Source organism: Symphodus melops (assembly GCF_947650265.1).
Source record: "Symphodus melops genome assembly, chromosome: 3".
In the NCBI taxonomy this organism is placed as follows: Eukaryota; Metazoa; Chordata; class Actinopteri; order Labriformes; family Labridae; genus Symphodus; species Symphodus melops.
The window spans coordinates 25,776,650-25,797,770 of NC_136693.1; the positions used below are offsets into that span (position 1 = coordinate 25,776,650).

General features: G+C 41.0%; 1 protein-coding gene across 4 annotated transcripts in view; it reads right to left on the reverse strand.

Moving 5' to 3' along the window:
• phkb (phosphorylase kinase, beta) overlaps window positions 1–21,121 on the reverse strand; it is a 105,298-nt gene that overhangs the window by 18,810 nt on the left and 65,367 nt on the right. For all 4 annotated transcript variants that reach the window (XM_079340387.1, XM_079340386.1, XM_079340385.1 and 1 more), the window contains 6 exons: window positions 14,885–14,940; window positions 14,030–14,123; window positions 5,335–5,418; window positions 4,142–4,246; window positions 920–1,002; window positions 171–261 (listed from right to left, as the gene is read on the reverse strand). In XM_079340387.1, the coding sequence (XP_079196513.1) occupies window positions 171–261; window positions 920–1,002; window positions 4,142–4,246; window positions 5,335–5,418; window positions 14,030–14,123; window positions 14,885–14,940 (513 nt within the window). The remainder of the gene's footprint in view (window positions 1–170; window positions 262–919; window positions 1,003–4,141; window positions 4,247–5,334; window positions 5,419–14,029; window positions 14,124–14,884; window positions 14,941–21,121) is intronic.

Here is a 21,121-nt window from a genome sequence, read left to right on the forward strand (position 1 = left end):
CTATTTGTTGAATTAAGATAAAAGGACGTTAGGAGTTGATAAAATAATAAAAACAGTTTTGTTTTTCTGAATTATCAAGCGTCTACTTGAATTTAGGACAAAATTATCAAGTCAAAAAATAAAATAAAAATCAAAACAGGGAAGAAAAAGATAACTTGAATCCAAGACACCTGCAGTCTGTCGACGTGAACTTTGACGCCGCCGATGTTGCCTTTCTTGAACGAGGCCAGCATGTCCAGGACTGGGTTGAAGCGGCTCCCCCTGCAGAGGCAGAGAGAGAAAAGTAGAGCGAAGGTGTCAGACTCTGATGAAACACGTTTGGGATCACTGTTAAGGTTCTTTACAGGATGAATGTATAAAACATATATGAAGAATAACATCTTAGAAAGCTGAGCACGCTCTAAATGAATCAGCACATTTCATTGCTTTAGTCTGCCTTCTGTCGCCTTCTGTTTAGGTCATCAACCCGATCGATAGCAAACTAATGACTATTGAACGGTTTTTATGAGAGTCCATTGACTCGTTCCACGTGCTGCAGCGTGGCTGTTAAAGTGTTGTAGCACTTTTCACATATGGCTACTTGGATAATGGTTAATGCTGCTGTAATCAGCCCACCAGTCAGGCTTTAGTGATACAAATGAGAAGCATTATCAGCCTATCAGCAGCCAAATACAGTTGCACCTTCAGCTGTAATGATGGATAGCACAACGAGAAGGGAGGCGAGCTAGGGAGGGTAGAGACAGAAAGGTGGGATGAGAGAAACCAACCCAACTCCATAGTGACTGTCGGGATATTTTAATATGATCCAGAGTTGGTGTCAGAAAGAAAAGAGTGAGGAGGATGATGTTTGGAGACAAAGGACGGAGAATAAAACATTAAAAAGCTATCAGAGAGCAGGGAGACAGAAAAAAGTATTTACTTGATGTTATCTTCACGGATGAGAACCAGGAAGAGAGGACGTCCCTGCATCTTCCAGCACTGTTTGATGAACTGCAGGGCGTTCTGCAAACGCACACACACACACACACACACACACACACACACACACACACACACACACACACACACACACACACACACACACACACACACACACACACACACACACACACACACACACACACACACACACACACACACACACACACACACACACACACACACACACACACACACACACACACACACACACACACAGTCAACATGTCAGTACAATGTCAAACAGCTTTAATTGGTTTCAGTCTCCACTATTCTGAAATGTATTTTATCAGTTATAATTCTAAAGTTGTGTCTGATTAGCCGTCAAACTGATCAAAGTTACTATCATAAAGATTAATTGATGTTACAAATGTAAAAATATTGCAGATATGCCTGAAGGACTTCACAGCAAGCAGTGCCATTTAAAACTCATTATTTCACTGATGTCTGAATGTCTTTCAATCTAATCTGCTTCTGTTATCTTAAATTCTGCAATGTTATTTTCTTCACATGATTTTGTCATTCAGAGCCAATGAACTATTATTCTGTATATACACATTGTGTATACTGTAAATACACAACTGATTTGACAGCAACATATAGAAATGTATATAGTACGTGTATACATAGTATAGTTTAGTATACTACAAAATAACACAGTATATGTAACTACAAGAAGTGCCTAGACTCTGAACAGCTGAAGGTTTGTTGCAGGAAACAGAAAAAAAAAAGTTTCAGGAAAGGTTCAGTGGCCATCAGCTGCTTTACTGTTGCGTGATTTTAACTAATAGAGAAAATACTGTGGTCCCAAAAAATTGTCAATGTTGGTAGAGGATCAGTACGTGCCCTCTCTGTGAGGATGAGGATGTTTAAAACAATCAAACTAAACCTGCTGATAATCCATCTTTAAAAGTTAGATCTATGTTGGCCAGAAAATCTACACATGTTACGGGACAAAGGGAAAACAGGAGAAGGGACAGTTTAGAGAAAGTTATCTGATTAGACAACAAGACAAAAAGCATTCTGTGAGTACTGATATGTAGAGTTAAATGTCGCTGGGTCTTGTTTTTTAACTTTGTATTTCTTTGCCTCAGTCGGGAGCTCTGAATACAGTTAATAAACATTACAGCAGATTGTGTTTATCTTTATTAATCAATTAAATAACTCTGTATGAAAACACAGTTTTTTCTTGTGTTGCTTAATAAATTCAACGTAAAATGTAGTACTACATTAAACAAGGACGCTGTTCAAACCAAAGTAGCAGGATAAGTAATACTTGTTTGGTAACAGTCTGGTTTTAATTAGGCTGTGGAACACATTGTTTGTTTGTTGGTTGATTTTAACTATAAATAAATAAAGACATCAAACTGATGTTGAACTCTTCTAATGGAATCACAGCAGCTCTGATTTTATATTTAACATCCCTCCCTCTCGTGTGATAATGCTTCAATAATGGATGACAAGGGATCAGATCTCTAGAGTTTATTAGGCACTGTTATTGAACAGCTGGGTTAAATACTTGATTCTGATTGGTTCCTTCAGGGTGAGCAAGAGCCCTCTGCTCTGTGCCAGGGTCCTGCTCATCTTGCCCCAATGTGGTTCCATACCCCAATAACCACCCACTAACTATACATTACTCTTTACATAATGCACGCAACATAAAGGCTATCATTCTGGCTTTAGCAATGGTTGCTTGCAAATGAAACACAAAAAAGAATAAACAAGTAAAAACTCAGTTTTTCCAAGTGACTCATAACGGGACTTTACATCAGTCACATCCCTTGCTGTTTTGATTCATGAGATATTTTTACTTCTCCAGTTAGTTGAGTGAACCTGGAATAGCACTCTGTAATAGAGGATATTTCTAGTCCTCAGTAAGTACTTCAGCTAAGCGATGAGTCAAAATGTCGATGTTATGATAGAAGGACTCGAAGGTGATAACACTGTGTAGGATGGGGAAAAAAGTGAATAAAATCGAACAGCGGGTTTAACAGCAAGACTAGCTAGTTAGCTAGCCATGTTGTTGCCCCAAAACAACATCAAGCTTTTTATTGCTATTTTCTATTTAAATGTGTCATGTTTATTGTTATTCTTTAGTGCTCTTTTTATGCACTGCAGGTTTGCACTGGGGGTTGGGGGGATTGCAATTTCATCTGTGCTGTATGTTTAACATGGAGCATATTTGACAATAAAGTACCTTGAACCTTAATAAATGACTCTTTTTTTAAACAGGAAGTAATCACTATGGCGATCTGTTACCACCCCTGCTGCACCCCCTCTCCTTTAAATGTGTCTGACCTCTGTTTTGGAGTGTTTGTGAGTTTGTGTGTAGTTTGGTGAGTGCATCCTTCAGGCCTGGTTTCAACCACCTGTGCTGCTGTTCCTGCTGGTGAAGCTTGATTGGTGTACAGGAACACTGAAACAATTAACCAATCAGAGGACAGTCCCTGCTGACACACTCCATTAAAAGCTTGAGCAGCCATTAATCTGGTGCAGCCTTTCCTTTTTTAGCTCATGACTGTCTCTTTGTCTATGTTTGTAAAATGGTCTTAAAATAACCGGCTGTCCTGTGTCACTTAAGTTGGACGGGGTCAGCTATTAGTTTGGTTCACTAAAAATACACTCACATTAGGTTTTGGAGCACTTGTTTGCCTTTTCCCTTTTCTTTGCTTTTGTAATGAATAACTTTCATATATAAACGCTTTATGGTTTTTATGTTGCTTCCACAGAGCCCGGTCGTGTCACGATCAAAAGCATGATCTGCCTTGACTGTTATAAATGTGCTATAAAAATAAAGTTGACTTAAATTGACTTGTGCACACAGTCTGACCATTTTTTCCCCCATGTGTTTAGCTGTATCCTACTGAACAGTTATCATATTATCCAAAAAGCTTATCAGATTGTTCTACTTAATAGCCTGTTAGTGAGGGTTAAACATTTCAAATGAGTCTTTGGATTTTCGCCTGTTGCTTTAAAACTTCCTTTAAATCCAGGCTACTGTTAAACCAGAGCGTTTTAAATGGTGACAGTTTCACTGAAGGACTTAAAATGTGTCTATTATCAAGAATTAATGGGCACAATCAGAGTCAGGTTTTCACCCAGACCATGTTGTAAATCAGTTATTACAGCATTAGTAAGTTCCATAATTGTGACCCTGACTCACCTTAATGTCATCAATCAGCAGCATAACATCTTGGGACAAGTAAAAGTCACTTAGATCAAACACTATTGGGTAGCACACCACCGTCTTGCCCAGGATACGATAAATCTGTAGGGAGACAAACGCACAGAAGAACACCCACACACACACACACACACACACACACACACACACACACACAAACAAATACACAGACACTATTGTGTTAGAAGACGGATGGCTCACAAGAAGCCACGTATACGTTATTCTGGGCAGAGTGTAAAACAAGTCATCAATCCTTAGAGAGCGGGGACACACAGAGGCTACACAACCTCGGCTAACAGCACATACACAAACATAAAGCACAGACACACAGGACGTCCAAATGTCCCTTTCACACAGAAGAGTTGTCAAAGGGGCAAACACACACACACACACACACTTGAGCAGACACACTGATGACTATAATGCCCTCTGGCGGTCTGCCAACTTTCCTATAAATGTTCCATTATAATATTGTCTTAGCAATGCGTCGGGAGCCGTGATTCATTTGTTTGGCAACCTCTTTGTGTGAGGAGGCTGCTACAGCTTAACTTATTCTCTGTCGTACTATGACCTTCATTGGGAGACACTGAAAACATCATCAGCAAGAAACACACACACACACACACACACACACACACACACACACACACACACACACACACACACACACACACACACACACACACACACACACACACACACACACACACACACACACACACACACACACACACACACACACACACACACACACACACACACACACACACACACACACACACACACACACACACACACACACACACACACACACACACACACACACACAGAGGAACTTCAGAAACACACACTTCCAAAGCTACATCGCATGCACCCACACGGACACACAGACTGCCTGGAAGCGGTTTGGCATATTAAAATGCAATAAGTCACTCAAATAAGAAAAATCTATTCAGTATTCACTGATGCACAGTGTTTGTCTGATAAAGAGGGGAGTCTTGGAAGTGTATATTTTCTGTTTCCAAGATGACTTTCTGAGCTGCAGTCATCTATACAGAGCTCAGGGAAGTTAATGCAAATCAATATGTGGGAGTCGTGTTCATAGTCACACATGATCTGTGCAGCAGGTCCGTATATGCATGTGTGTAGGTGTATTTACAAAATACATTTACCTTGCAGGTCCCAATGCAGCCAACTGGCCTCTCCGGACGCCCACTCAATCCCAGTTTCTTATTGATGGCAAGGAAACGGTATGCCTGCAGAGAGAGCATGACATTCACATCATGCATGTGATTTTACTGCAGTCCTTCTGTTTCCAGAGTAAACTGCGATCTACATCTTAATCGGTGCATGTCTCTGTGATTGTATCAGCATTGCTTTGAGATTAAAACCATCACATTTGATTTGAAATGTCACGCCGCACAGTGCCATTTCACATCGTAATGAAAGTGTGACTCCATCATCTGTCAGTCCCACTGAGATGTTTGTGCTGTTGCAGCTCATACGCTGAAATTACCTCCATATGGCAACACCACCTACTGATATTAGCTGCGTGTAAAGTTATGAGACATGTTGATAATGAAAGGTCCCTGTGCTGCCATCAGCGATGTGCTTAGTGGACCGAAGCACACCCATGGGTCCTGGAGCTGATAATGCGGCTGTGCTGACACCCTGGGACCCATAAAGAGAGACACTGATACCTAGCTGAGCTCTCATTAGCATAAATAAACAACAGCGTGTTGTTAAGTACTTTCCCTCTGAGAGACTTTGCATATTAAACACTACTGAAAACATGAATCTTGGAACATAGCTGGAGATACTTGACCTGAGCTGCCCTCAGAAGTTGAGATGCTTGTCACGCTTCCCATGCCAGCAAAGACATAGGCTGAAGTACATGCACAGGATCCGATGGACATGAAAGAGTGTCCAAGCAGTTCTGATTTGATGCCTTGCAGAAGGGAACACCTGCAGTGCTCATGAAGTGAACTGGCATCTCTCCAGCTAACAGACGGGTTTCCAGCCTTGGTCTGCACCAGGACTGGAACTGCCAACCCTCCGGTTCCCATCCAAAGTTCAGACTGAGCTTAAGAAGTGAGCAAGGACAGCGGTGGCAGATTTATACACCCATTTGTGTTGCTTATTAATAAACCCATCTGTTTCTACCTATGTATGCAGAGTGAATACCATGGTGTTGTGGCTGTTTAAAAATGTGTTTGCCAGAAGACGTAATGTGCTTCAACTAGATGTGGAAAAAAAAAAGATAATGAAATAGGATTAAACTTGTGTCACACACTAAAGCTAGGTAGCTCTAAACTTAAAGATTAATGTAATCAATCCTTCATGGATGATTGGAATACTTGGTAAGGAAACATGCACACAGGATTTGAATCATGCTTTATCACTTGTGTTTTTAGTATATTTTTTTACTTCAGTAAAAGTAACCTATAGGTTTGGAAATCAATAATTAAATCAGATCTGTCGAGGGCCCATTCATTGGGTGTTTTGGTGCAGCAGCCTGGACAAGGCGAAGATGTCAGAAGAATAAATGATTGATTGATTTAGCTTTTCTGAGGCTTCGGACATTGTAGCACTCTAAAGTAAGGAGAAAAGTTGGTTCACATGTGTTTTATCCGACTCACATTCTTCACTCAGAGTTTCAGCTTTTACCCAGTGGGAGAAGATTTAGGCTTCCTTGGACCTGACTGAACCGTAAACATTAATTTGTCCATCTTTGTGCAAATCAGGGATTGCACAATACCTCAATATATGTCTGCTCGCAGAAGGTGTTTATTTATATTTGGAAAGTGTCATATGGAGTTGCTGCTGTTTATGGATGTATTGTTATGTGTTTTGTATGAACTCTTTTCATGTATGATTTGTATTCACTGCAGGAGCGAGTCCAAGACAAATTAACCTATGAGGACATTAACGTGTATTTTATGTAATTAAATGTGATTCCAATCCTACATTTACTACATGGATTGCTTTAGATTAGAGCTGGGAACAGGTCCCTCAGTTTTAAACCTTTGAGTAAGTGGTTTCTTTCTGGTCAAGCTTAATCTGTCCACACACTGTTGACAAGGCTCTCTGCATCACTACAGCAGAAATATTGTAGTTTAATCACGTCAGAGTTCTCAAGACTCAGCCTGGTCCGGCACTCTCAAGGTGAAAACCCCGAGTCAAGTCTGATCTCCAGTATAAAGAAACTTTATGAGCTGAGAAATGTTAACATCAGCAGTGCAGGATGTCCAGAGCACAGAGGATAGAAGAGGCTCAACTCAGACAAAGTTTGGCTGAAGAAGATGTGCTCAGCTGAGGTCAAGTAACACAATTAATTGGCAGAATGAAATTCTGTGGTGTCTGAGATGTCGGATAAAGTAAAACTCATACAAGGTTCAATTTGGCTGAATTGCACATAATATGCTTGATCTCTAAGTTCTATCAAACATCATTAGGGCTGTTTCCATCAAACTTAACCAATACATTCCATCTAAGAAACTACTTCGAGGTGCTAAAAGGTTGTTTTTCTGCTTTTCATGAGATCTAAAGACTTGTGACTTATTGGTCTGCTGACACAGAACAAATCTTCTAAATGCTGCGAGGACTCAACCATAAGTAAATGTTCGATCCTTATCTAAAAGTCTGTTCTGAACGGCCCCTGTCAGGAACATTAGAAAAGGGTAAAAGAGTCAAAGAATGCTGATGAGCCTTAGGGCTCACTCACACTGAGCAATCTGTGCTGTGCCCAAGCACCCTGAAGTAGTTTGTTTGACGAGTGTGAGTGCTCCGATCCATGCTGAAGAAGCACACTTCCTTGGCCCTGGAACGCTTGGAAAAGGATGTGCTTTGGCACTGCACCGTTCATGCATGAGCTCAAGCATGCATTTACAAAATGTTGACAGCCTTCATTTAGGAGAAATCCCGCAGATTTACATTTAATATTTGTGACTAAAATGGCTCATAATAAGACACAAAGTGAGTAAAGTATCTGTCATGATCTCTGTGTTGTTCTCCGATTGTATGGTCGCTGACCCGACAGGACTTCTTTTTCTTTTCTTCTTTTTAACTCAAGTCAGTCTGTCTTGTAAACTAAGGAAGCCTCATAATTACTTGAAGACATCCATGTGTTATACAACGTCATGTACAAGAGGTCACCGTGTTCAGTCCCGGTTAGTCCTGGAGCAGTGTGAGTGCAGGCCAGCGGGGGGAATGGGAAAGGGGCAATCGTGCTGAAGCATGGTACGGGACAACTTTGCTAGTGCGAGTGTGCGCCCTTAGATCAAAGGGCTCCCCAACTGATCAAAACAAAGCAGAGGAATAGGTCATGGGCTCCCCCGCAGCCATTTCTGAAATGCATTTAAGGACGGGAGTGAGGGCAATACTGGAGCTCCAGCTGATACGCTTCCAGAACATTTCTTTGGTGCTTTAGATAAAAGCTTCTTACCGCTGTGTCACTTGCTGTCAAAACGCCACGATACAAAGATGGACATTGATTCCTCAGCTCTGCTCGCTCTGAGCCCACACACCACCGCAGGAATTTGCAGTATTTTATAACTGTTTGAATTGCAATTCATGTCTGAACGTGGGAAAGACCACTAATACCCTCTGTCATAGACCGTCAATTCTACATTTAAACAGCTCCGAATCCGCTCTATCATGAAACATCATCAGTACACCCACACACACTCTGCAGGAGATCTGCCTATCAAGCCCTCCATGCCGCATTCTTCCATCTCAAATGCAATTCACAACGTCAACCAAAAGGTGGAGCTCTGCTACTCCGGTCTACTTCTTAACTGCTTAGAAAAAGAGGAGCTGAACACAACAGGATTGGAGCAATTTAAATACATAACACTTAAGAGAGGAAAAGCAGAGTGTGCTTTTTATTAAAAAAAAAAAAAGAGAGAAATGTTAATTGAGAGTAAGTGGCATAGCAAATCACTGCTCTGACAGCTAAAGATGAGACCTGGAGAGTAAAAGCCGAGGAAGGTTGGAGGAACCTCTGCACCCAGCTCTTCCTCTGTGCAGAATACCAATGAAGAAGGACAACACGCTGCAGCCTATCAAAGCATCCTTTCATTCCCTCACATTTCCACCGACCGCAGCACAAACAGAAAGCCTGACAGGTGGGAGACATAATCAAATGTGTGTTTAAGAGCTATATTCTGCACATCTGCAGTGGCTCCAGAATTCAACACTATTAACAGACAAACTGCAAAACTTTCAATTCACTTTGTGAACATTTCACAATTTGACAGGGGCTCAGAGAGGACTGGATTCCTGTAAAAGTTCAGAGCTGCTCTGTCCCGTTTAATGTAAGTGTAAGTGTGGCTGTCACATAAACCTTGCAGTACAGATTTAGTTTCACAGCAGAATCTGTCATACAAAGGGACTTATAGTAGGCGTGCAGGTAGGACTACAGCATCTTCCCAGACAGCTGAAAATCATCTTCTAAGAGGTCACTGCGCTGCCATCAGCTTTTTGAGTTTTGGAAAGGGGGGCCCTCAGGTTCGTAAAGCACGTACATAATAATCAGATAAAACGTCTTCAAAGGTGCTTCAATAAACATAGAACTAATTTCTGGTTCTTGCAGTTGTTTTTCCTGTGAAGAAACCCCTTATTGTGTGGAGAGGAGGTTACAAAGAAAACATACTTAACTTCCTATTTGCAAGATTTTGAGCCCTACCTTTGGACATCAGTCCGGACAGAATAATGACTATGACGACAGAAATAGACCAAAGCAAAGTAAGCCTTTCAGACACCCACAGATATTGTTGTCACTTGCTTTGAACAGCAACTTCCTGCTCCGCGCCGCTCTGCCTTGTTTCAAATACAAACTCTATTTTTGAGGGAGCCCCACTGCAAGCACTGCTGCAAGCACGGCTGAACATGATAGGTCGACCCAGACAAGAAGTCAGATGAGGAAACAGAGCATCAAGTCAATTTCAGAATAAACAATATACATACTCCCGTTCTTATATTCCATCACATTAACAACTACGTCAAAACAGGAGGTGAATGAGGAGCAAATGATTCTCAGAAAGTTCAAACAATATGATGTGTGGATATCATTATCATGTCGTCCTCCTGTGATCTTGTGAACCCGTGAGCACAGCTGCTCATGGCTGCTCTCACGCTCATGAATAAACTGTTGTTATAGCCAACAGGAAGAGATGACAATAATAATATCATGAGACCCGGGTGAGATGATTCTATTATGTGTTTTTGAAGATCGGCAGTCTTATTCCATAGCTTGCCTTGAGGGCCTCCTTTAATCCAGGTGTGGCTTTAAACGACAACATGTTAAGAGAATGAGAGTCTTAAAAAAAACAAAATGTCGCCTACATCGACTATCAGATGTGAAAGCGAGAAAGAGGCTTTAAGAAGAATGCTATTTATGGGAAGAGCTGTGATTTGCGACAGGATAAGCTTCGGGGTGTGCGGGTGGGAATAACACATTGCAAAATGTAATTGCCACTCTCCCATCATCAGGCAGCTGTTGTCAACACAATCAAACGGCTGCTCGGGGCGAGGTGAGGTGAGCAAATGCAGCCTGCAGCAGCGGAGATGGTGGTGACTCGGAGATAAACAGATTCTGTCGAGGAAGAAACGTCTGTCTGAGCTTTCAGATTTAATATTCAGCACAACGCCCGCTCTGTCTCACAACGGCACATCCATTTGAGGCTGAGTACGGCGCGGCAGAAAGAGGTGAGAGAGAGGAGAGGAAAGAAAAGTTACAGGTATGACAGTTCAAAGGCAGATGATGGACCTGGAGGGGAGAGTTGTTTGGACATAATGGGGGCGGGCAGGACGGAGGCCCAGAGGGGAGAGTGGGGTTAGAGAAACGGATGAGACGGATTGAACAAGCCGAGGGACAGAGGGTAGAAGGGTCTCTTCAGATCCCAAAGTGATTACAGGAAAGGAAAAAAAAAAAAAGTTTGTTTTGGAGAAGGTGGCATGAAGAATAGTCGCCACATGACAGATGAGGCACAGAGGCTAGGGAAGGGAGCGAGGCTTGATTGACAGATATGACAAAGGAGAGAGAGAAGACTTCAGACAGTAGACATGCAGATGAGGGACTGCGTCGAGAGGAGAGAGCCGGGTTTGAGTGACGGACACGATGGGAGTGAAACAAGTTTGGAGGAGAGGTGTTGGTTGGTGTCATGAATATGACAGAACACATGGTGTAATCTGCTGCAGATAAAAGAAACAGAGTGGACAGGATGGAAACAGCAGCTAGTGGTGGACTTGTCTCTCACAAGGATAAGGATAAACTTTATTGATCGCCCAAAGGGGGAAATTCGGGTGATCTCTATAGAACTATTTTCCTGTAACCGACCTCTGCTATGAATCAAGTTTCAGCAGAGGTGTGATGTTCATTATTAGAGTTGAGAATGAAAACATTAAATAAAGGATATGATAAGTAGATTTTTTGCTTCTTTTTTTTATCTCTCATAACACTGCCCCCTTCAGAAAAAAAAGAAACATAAACAGAGGGATTTCATGGATGTCTTAGCCTCATACAAAACTTTTGATGTTACACTTACAACAGCATTAGTGCTTAAAATGAAACGGTTCCTTTTTTACCATCTCTAAGAAACAGAGTCAGGATCACTCTTATTTACACCAATAAATCAGACCCTGAACCAGCCAGTTAGTGAAATAAGGATTAAAAAATGAGTTGGAAATATGTGTAGAAAAATATAGATTTAAATATACAGATTCAGAGCATAATGCAATTAATACTTGTTGATATTATTTTAATGCTCAGGGCAATCACACAGGAAATCTGTACCGTTCCTGTGTGTACAGAGTGATCATACTGGTCAAACTGGACTTAAGGGGGGAAACCTGCTGAGTTATTCTGGAGCCCTTTGTCTGCGATAGAGGAAGAAACATATCGATAAACTTGATAGATGTTGTCGGCCTGTCTGTGTCCCCTCTGTTTTACTGTTAAAACAATGTAAAAGTTGCTATTCACTCAGGTAAAAGGGACCTAACCTGACCTTTAAGAGGAATCTTGCATTTTTAAACATTTCAGTTTTTCAGCCTGTGTCAACTTTTGCTGCCTGAAATACTTTTGGTTGTTATCTTTCTTAAAAGTTCTGATATTGGTTGTAGTCCAACCACAAACCAGATTTTTGGCATTTTCTATGTTTTGCTCGAAGACAGAATTCACAATGGACCCTTCATGAGCCACAAAGCCAAATGAAGAGATGCATTGTGCTCCTCTCCTAACAAAAAAACAGTCTCAACAGTGTGTGCTTTAAAAGAAGCAACAATCAATGTATGAATAACGTTGGAAAGGCCTTTATATTTCTTGTGTTTGCTACAGGAGGAGTATCATAAAGCTGACACCTCAGCTTATTGACAAGCAGTCACATATTTTCAAAGATCTAAAATGGGCTGTTACCAAGGTTGAACAACATTATCTCTACAGTTTAAAGCACTTAAATATTCTCTTTGGAAGCTCCTAATAACCAGCAACTCATCAGCTTGTTTTTTTTAACCTCAGAGCATTTCATTGCTGCGTGATCTGCAGTTTTTTTAGTCTTAGGATATTTAAGATGCAGCTTTGTCCAAAATAGTTTAATAAAAAAGGAGCTAAATCCATATTAACCATAAACGCAACCTATATGATTGTCTAAGAACAATATTGGAAGTGGCTCAGCTCCATGCATCTCCAATTTCCCAAAGTGACACCATGAAGGCTGCACCATTACATCGATCAATCAACATGAACAATCACGGCCCAGCTGATCAATCTCTTCGACTTCCTGAGATTGATGGGACAAATCGAGAAGCAAATCTTAAGTGGGAAATCTTTGGGTGACAAGCAAATGGACTGACTGAGCCAAATTCTTCTGGGATATCGACAGCTGCAGTGAAATGTAATCTGTGAGGCATCAGCTGAGCTGGGGAAAGCCCTCCCCTCGATTTGGGATTGTCCAATCACAGCTCACAGCTCTGTATTTCCCCACATGCTGAAAGGTGTGCATACGGCTGAAGGAACAGAGCTGCTGTACCCGTAAGCAAGTATACAGTACGAAGGAGCTCGTTTTTTTAATGTAGAGTTTTATCTTTACAACCGTGAATATCCAGCAGTTGTTTACTAATATTATAAGACAGAAAAGATAAACTTTATATACATTGCACTTTTCATATTAGAGCTGCAGAGACGCTGCCTCTCAATAGGCAAAGCAGGCATCTGCTTGGGGCCCCAAGTTGTTATAGGGAGACCCCCACAGCAGTGACTCAAAATGCACTCATTTTGCAGTGACATTAGGAAACCTCTTTGATGGGGCTTCACTCTCCTTGCTGTGCCAAGCGTTGCATGCATTATTGCTGTGAAAACCAAAGTTTGTTGATGCAAGTCACAGGAGGAAAATGAGGAAAAAAGATCTCTCTGGTTGTGAAAAAAAGACAGAGTAGGAGTGTCTGGACACAGGCAGGGAAAACAGTTGACGGTTGGAGGGGCCCCCAATAACATTTTGGGGTAGGCCTGAACTCGCCACTGAAGAAGTATCACACAAATTGCTCAAAAGACAAGTCATTCACCCTATAGTGAATGATGTTTATATGTATTCTCCTGTCCTCTTCTCGGATCAACTGCAACATAGAATAGTCCCTGAAGCCAAGGAAGCTTGTTGCTCACTTTCATATAAGATGCTAAAATTAAGGATGGAGTTATTGTGTAACAAACAATATCAGAGTAACCAGACTTAAAATCGTAATGGTTAAGAAAGGTCTGCCTGTAACCGTCTTCTTGTGTCCTTAATGGACAGACACCATTGTTATCTGCATGTTTACTCTGCAGAAAGAGGGAGCTGGACATAACCCATGTGTAAACAATGTTTGTTGTGTTACCTTGACCAGTTCCTTCTGAGGCCATATCTGGATAGGCTCCACCTGCTGGGGCGTCTGGGTCTGAATGCCATAGGTGTTCAAAAACACCTGCAGTCTGCACACACACACACAAAAATGACAATGTAACATTAATCACTGTTGGCGTGACATGAACCTGTTAAGCTAAGAAGTCGCCCTTTAAAGGTTTACTAAGGCATTTACCTGATGTGACACACACTTTTGTGTAGCATTTAATTTCTTTAAAAATAAACCCAATTTTTCTTTTTGGCCTATTACCCTTAAATACATCTACTGTGTAGCTGTTGACCTTTAAATATATCAGCTTATATTTTTCTTGTAAGGCTGCAGCTTTATGAGTCCATGTGTATTGAAGCTGCAGCTTTCTCAATGGAGCTTTTATAAATGACACATGACCTTGTGATCAGACAAATACAAAACGTGTTCAGGTCCTGTTATGAAGATTTAGCTATTGAACAACAATGAATAGTGAAAAGTGAATGTGTCAAAGGGACTGACATGATGCATCCTTCTGAAGATGCCAGCAGCAAAAATTAAAGCTACAGGTTAACAAGCTTCACAAAGTCATCTGACCCTGTTTGACACACACACGCACGCGCACACTCTTACACATTTATCTCTGCACACACACAAACCAAAATGAAGCCACACACACGATAAGAGGAGGGACAGACAAAGGCAGAGAGGTCAGCCTGAGCTCCAGCTTCACGAGCTCACCACCATTGCAGGAGTGAGAGAGTTGAATAGGAATGAGGGCTGGAAAATAACCAGGCTTTATGACCTGAAACACATTAAGAGACACACAGAAACACACACAAAGAAACACACACTTGTTACCTCTGGCTCTCTGCTATCAGGGCCACGTGAATCACAACATCATTCTCAATTGGACCCTGTAAGAGAGACAGAGAATACAGACGTTAGCATGTGAAACACGGCTCAGATACATGTTGCATCAGTGGTTTTATGACATCTGTTTGTGCTCATAAAAATCCTCCAAATCATATTAACATGCACAGTGTGTGTAAACACATACAGGTACACCTCTAGGTAGGTTCTTACATTATATTTGTATTATATTAAATAATATACTTTATTGCAATGTTGTTTATTGATTGGACTCATTGTTTAATTGTGGTCTTTTATATGCTGTGTTTTTGTTGCACAGCAGTTTATAAAACTGTGCTTTTCTCAATAAATTGGGTTTGAGTAATGTGTTTTTTATGCAGTCTTAACATTTCTTTAACTCAAGAACTGTACTCCTTCCTGTTACAGTTCTTTAGTATGCCTATTTTTCAATAATCAATCCATCTGTCAAACCATACATCCATCGATCCATCCATCTATCTGTGCATCCATCCATCTGTGCATCCATCATCCATCCATCTATCTGTGCATCCATCCATCTGTGCATCCATCATCCATCCATCTATCTGTGCATCCATCCATCTGCGCATCCATCATCCATCCATCCATCCATCTGTGCATCCATCATCCATCCATCCATCTGTGCATCCATCATCCATCCATCTATCTGTGCATCCATCATCCATCCATCTGTACATCCATCCATCTGTGCATCCATCATCCATCCATCCATCTGTGCATCCATCCATCTGTGCATCCATCATCCATCCATCTATCTGTGCATCCATCCATCTGCGCATCCATCATCCATCCATCCATCTGTGCATCCATCATCCATCCATCTATCTGTGCATCCATCATCCATCCATCTGTGCATCCATCCATCTGTGCATCCATCATCCATCCATCCATCCATCTGTGCATCCATCATCCATCCATCCATCATCCATCCATCTATCTGTGCATCCATCATCCATCCATCTGTGCATCCATCATCCATCCATCTGTGCATCCATCCATCTGTGCATCCATCATCCATCCATCCATCTGTGCATCCAGCATCCATCCACCAATCCATCTGTGCATCCATCTATCTGTGCATCCACCCATCCATCCATACAGCTATCCATGCAATCATCCTTCCGTATGTCCGTCCATATAAAGTGGCATGACTAATGGCTAGGAAGACATCAACCTACATGTCTATAGGAGGAATTTAATATAAGATCAATAATAGAATTGGTTTTGGACATAATTCCAACAGTTCAGAACGTCTCAACGGCCTAAAAAATAACAAATGAAGGAAAAATCACGACTTCATGAAAGGTTTACTCCAGAAACAGCTTTGTTTGCTCAGCACACGGGTCTTTGTTGCTTTCATATGCTGTGCCTCAGAAGGAGCCCGTCATGGTGGCACTTAACCAAGCTCTGCTACATAACTGACAGTCACAACTGGCCAGAACAGAGCCACCCATCACTCATTCAGGGTGAGAAACATCATGAAAGACAAGAAGACAAAACAAGAAGAAGATTTTCTCAGCAGTAATGTCAGACCACTTGGGCTCCACGAAAATCAGGGATAAATACAGAGTAGCTGCACATCACAGTTGTATTCTCCCAGCGGAGCACCTGAATGCATTATGGGGAAATAAATCAAATGCAAATAAGGCGAACATGTCAGACAAGCTGAATTTTTTAAATGTACAAAAGCTGGGATGTTTTATTAGAACAGAAACAATACGATCCAAACCTGTTATATCCCAAAACACAGACAGCTTTATGTCTACCTGTTCAAACCTTCTTTCACTGTCAGTTTATTTGGTCATAAAAGTAATTCACAGTGGTGGGTATCTGTCAGTCACTCTAAGTGTGTGTGGCCAGGGATAATAGAGCTGCTCAGTATTGGCGGAGAAAATGTGTAATTACAGTAACAAAAACTGCCCATTGATGAAGGTACAACACATGTGGCCTTTAACCAGTTCATCATAGAGCACCCTTAAGGTATGTGACATTTCAAACATGAATTTAGACAACTAACTTATCACATTGTTGAGGTATGACTTTCTGAAAAGAGAGTGAAGTCAAACTCCGTCGGGGTCTGTTGTTCTGAGCTCCGTGGTCACGCTCAAACCTTGCTGCGACCTGGACTCACGTGCTCCTGCTCGCCGCATGCTTGAGCTGTTTTTAAAGGAAGCGGCTGAATGTAAGGCAGCACTCTGAGTCCAGGACAAATTTCCCAAAGGGCATCAAAAAAGTTTAATTTACCCTATTGTATCTTTAAGATGCTTCATTTTCTTGAACCCCTTCCTCTCCAACCTTCAGCCCTGCCACCACAGGGGGACAAAAGACGGCCCCACACCCTCTCAGAGACGCTGAGTCAAACCACTGGCAGTCATCTTACAAACTGTATCCTACTTCATTTCTATAAACATATGCAAATAAGTGCAGCTATATATTGTCTCTCTGCTAGAAGCTTTTACAGCATCAGACGGAAGCCTGGTCTCTGAGAATAAACCAGAGGACAAAACTTAGTTTTGTATATATATATATATATATATATATAGCAGATCAGAAAAAACAGTACAAAAAAAAAGACAGTTTACTGTTTTTCTGATCTGCCACACACACACACACACACACACACACACACACACACACACACACACACACACACACACACACACACACACACACACACACACACACACACACACACACACACACACACACACACACACACACACACACACACACACACACTACTTCTCTGTACTGTCTTGCAGAGAGAGAGCTGCTATTTTAACTTTCATTGTGCTCTGAAAGGGGAACAATGACAATAAAATAATTCTGATAAAATTAGCGGTAACAATTTGGCTTGTATTTAGGGGTTGCTGCAGCACCTTCAGCAACAACACTTTCTGTGCCTGTGTGATGTAATATTTCTTACACATTAATGTTTTCATAATAGTCTTTTTCAGAGGTTTATTACATTAAACAAGTGTTACTATCATCCATAAGTGATCCCAACTGGTGAAGGTGCACATATAAATGTCACTCATGTACGTGCGCTTCAGTGCCTTTCTGCTATCACCTCTTTACATGTCAAGTTGCCATTTATACATGTCATTACACACTTGTTGTAAGCAGGCGGCGTTCATCTGCGCTCTATTCAGGGCTATTTAAGAAGCAGGCAGCGGTGTGTGACTCATAAGACTGGCGCCCTTTCATTTCTGTCTCATTGTGAGGATTCAAACACGGGACAAAACACACACTGATACACACCTGCATACACAGAAACACAGCGTAACTCTTTAACATGAAGGCAAACCAGCACAGATCAGGGCGAGCAAAGAGGCTCAGTTTCAGCCAGTGACAGAAAAACAGAATTAGGGAACAACACACAAAAATGAGACTGTGACTGTGCGAAAGCACACTCTCACAAACGTGGGAAGCTGGGAGCCATTTTGTTTGGTGGATAAGAGCAGGTTTTAGCCTCCAACCTCGTTATCATCAATCAGAGAGGAGATAGAGACAGAGCAGAGAGAAAAGGCGAGGCTCAGGAAAAAAAAAAAACAGACGGCTGAAAACAAATCTCTCCTGATGAATGGAGGAGCAATGGCTTCTAAAATTCTGCAATGCATCTCTCTCATTAACACAGATCTCTGAGCAGACACAGAACTGATTTGAAGAAGGAGATGATATAAAAATGTGTAGAAGGAGAGACAGGAGAAGTGAACTCAAACTGCAGCTGAACTTCAGTGACAGTGAAACTGCAGAGAGGACGAAGAGATGAGTTTTCAAATGTTGCTTGAAACAATCTTTTGTCACGCGACAAACACCAAAGAAGTACTGAAACTGTGTCGAATGAACAATAGAAAAGGAGAAGGAGGGCTGGGTCTTTTCAACAAACTAGCTCCTTTGCTGGAGACTGATAAAGGTAGTTAACAAATTATATTGGACCCTGGATGTGCAGCCAACAGCTCAGGCCAAATCTAATAGTTTAAAGATCTCTGGAGCACTCTGTGGAATTAAATATCAGACTAATTAATGGAAAGAATAAAACTTGTTGGAATTGAGCATAGGTAATTCCACCGTTTAACTAAGCATTGTAACACATAGCATGCAAGAAAATTGACTTATTTCCAAATAAGGAGGCAGATTTAATGAAGCCAGTCATGCTGATTCCATTTTGATTGAGAAGGGTATATGCATGGGAATACAATTTTTCTTGACTTCAGAAGCGTGCTTTGCTGCGAGTCTCCACCTACACATTGAACCGACACTCTAACATATGAACTCCACGAGTCTAAGCAGCATCCTTCTGGGGTTTATGGAGGAAATTGCTAACTGCAGTAGGAGAAAAAAAAAAAACAGAAGACAGGCTTAAAGAAGGTGGGTAAGCCAAAAAAAATGAATTGCATCACTCCAACATGAAATAAATCCTGAAATGCACCCAACCTTGCGGATTGATGTGTAACAGCTTGTTTCCAGGAGGGAGCTCTGCTGTTTGGTGAACACACAGGATTCAGCTGGAGATAAGGCTGGAGGGGCGGCATGTTATTGATCAGCTCTATGAGCCAAGTTTAGTGTGATAGAGCCAACCCCCAACAATCTGAACATGTTTATAACTATTGGAACAACATCCCTTACGATACCTTTCACATGGGGATTTAAAAAAAATAAACAGCGTTTGAGGTACCCAGACAGAATCCTGAAGATGAAGAAAATGTGAGAAATTAAATAAAAACGCGTAATTTATTATTATCAATAGACATAATTAATAAACGAAAACATCTATCAATCAATATTAACATAAGCTTTACTTCATCAGTAGAACAAAAATTATGATAACAGTGCAACAAATCAATATTTGGATTAAAGCCAAGGTTTGATATTTTTGGGATGTGTGTCTTCCGGGCAAGAAATCAGAGAGAAACTAGAAACCACTCCACCCTAATAGCTTTCTATTTTCTTTAATGCATCTGCCAGCAATCAATTAGCATAGCTTAGCAAAAAGAAGAAAAAAAAAGGCAACATTGCCAAAACAATAGCTAAACTTTTCCTAGCATAAAAGCCCCTACACATGCTCTTCTGTACAGGGGGTTGCTGCTCCATGTTTTATTGACATTTGGATACAGCTAGATGAACTTCTGCTGCTTCTGGTCTAGCTAACCTCCAAGGCCAGCAACTGTTAAACTCTTTACACTCTTATCAGTGTAAAATGCTCATCTATTTATTTTACAGATATCTTGATCCTACATTTCAGCTTGCAACTACTAGCTCACATTGTTAGCTTAAAGCTATAATTTTCCGAGGGGTTTGTTGAAATAAATTCAAAAGACTTGTGCGTGCATGCATGAGGAAAATCAAGCTCAGAATTTTGAATATATGAACACAACTGCTGCTCTGTTAGCCCCAGGTTTTTGAGGGGGTAAAGAAAGAACAGATTATTAATGCAGCATCCAGCTACCAACCAGTACAACTACACCAATCATTAATTAAATCATTGAATAGCACTCAGTTCTGCCTCAAAGTTTGAATTGATATGGAAATTAGATTCATTTATTCATGAATTGAGCTCAACAAAGCTGGAACAATGCAATGAAGTATTTAATATTAACTTGAGGTCCCTTGTAGGAGAAGGGTTTTAAGAAAACAGATGCAATTGAGGCCATTAGTGAAGTGTGTGGTTCCAACAGGGATACACAGGCGGTGAGAGCAGTGTGTGAAGCCTCGGCCTTATTTACACTCAAACAAACGTGGACAAAATAATTAAACATTTAACTATAGGAAAACTCTAAAATCCCAATTTATAAAGTTTTAAAGGAAGCCTACAGAGTTTAATTTAGGATTATTATCTAAATCATTTTAGTATCTTGTGTTATCATAGGAATATGAGTAACGGCTTATTGAATAGTCAATCAACCAAAAACATTTAAACGATATGAAACGGAAAGCTCCTGTAAGGAACTTTGATGTTGCGCCCCCCCGTGGACTAAACAATACATCTTATATCATCTTATGCTGATTTTGTCCTAAAGAAGGGTAAGCAGAGTTTTACAACAATTAAATCTCATCCTTGACTTGGAGCATTTTAGAAGGTTCAATGCCTAATTAAGCTCTTGTCCAACACCTACTCTGCGACAGAGAGGATGAGAGCCATGTAAACACAGAAACACAGAATACAGACAGAAGATTGAATTTCAG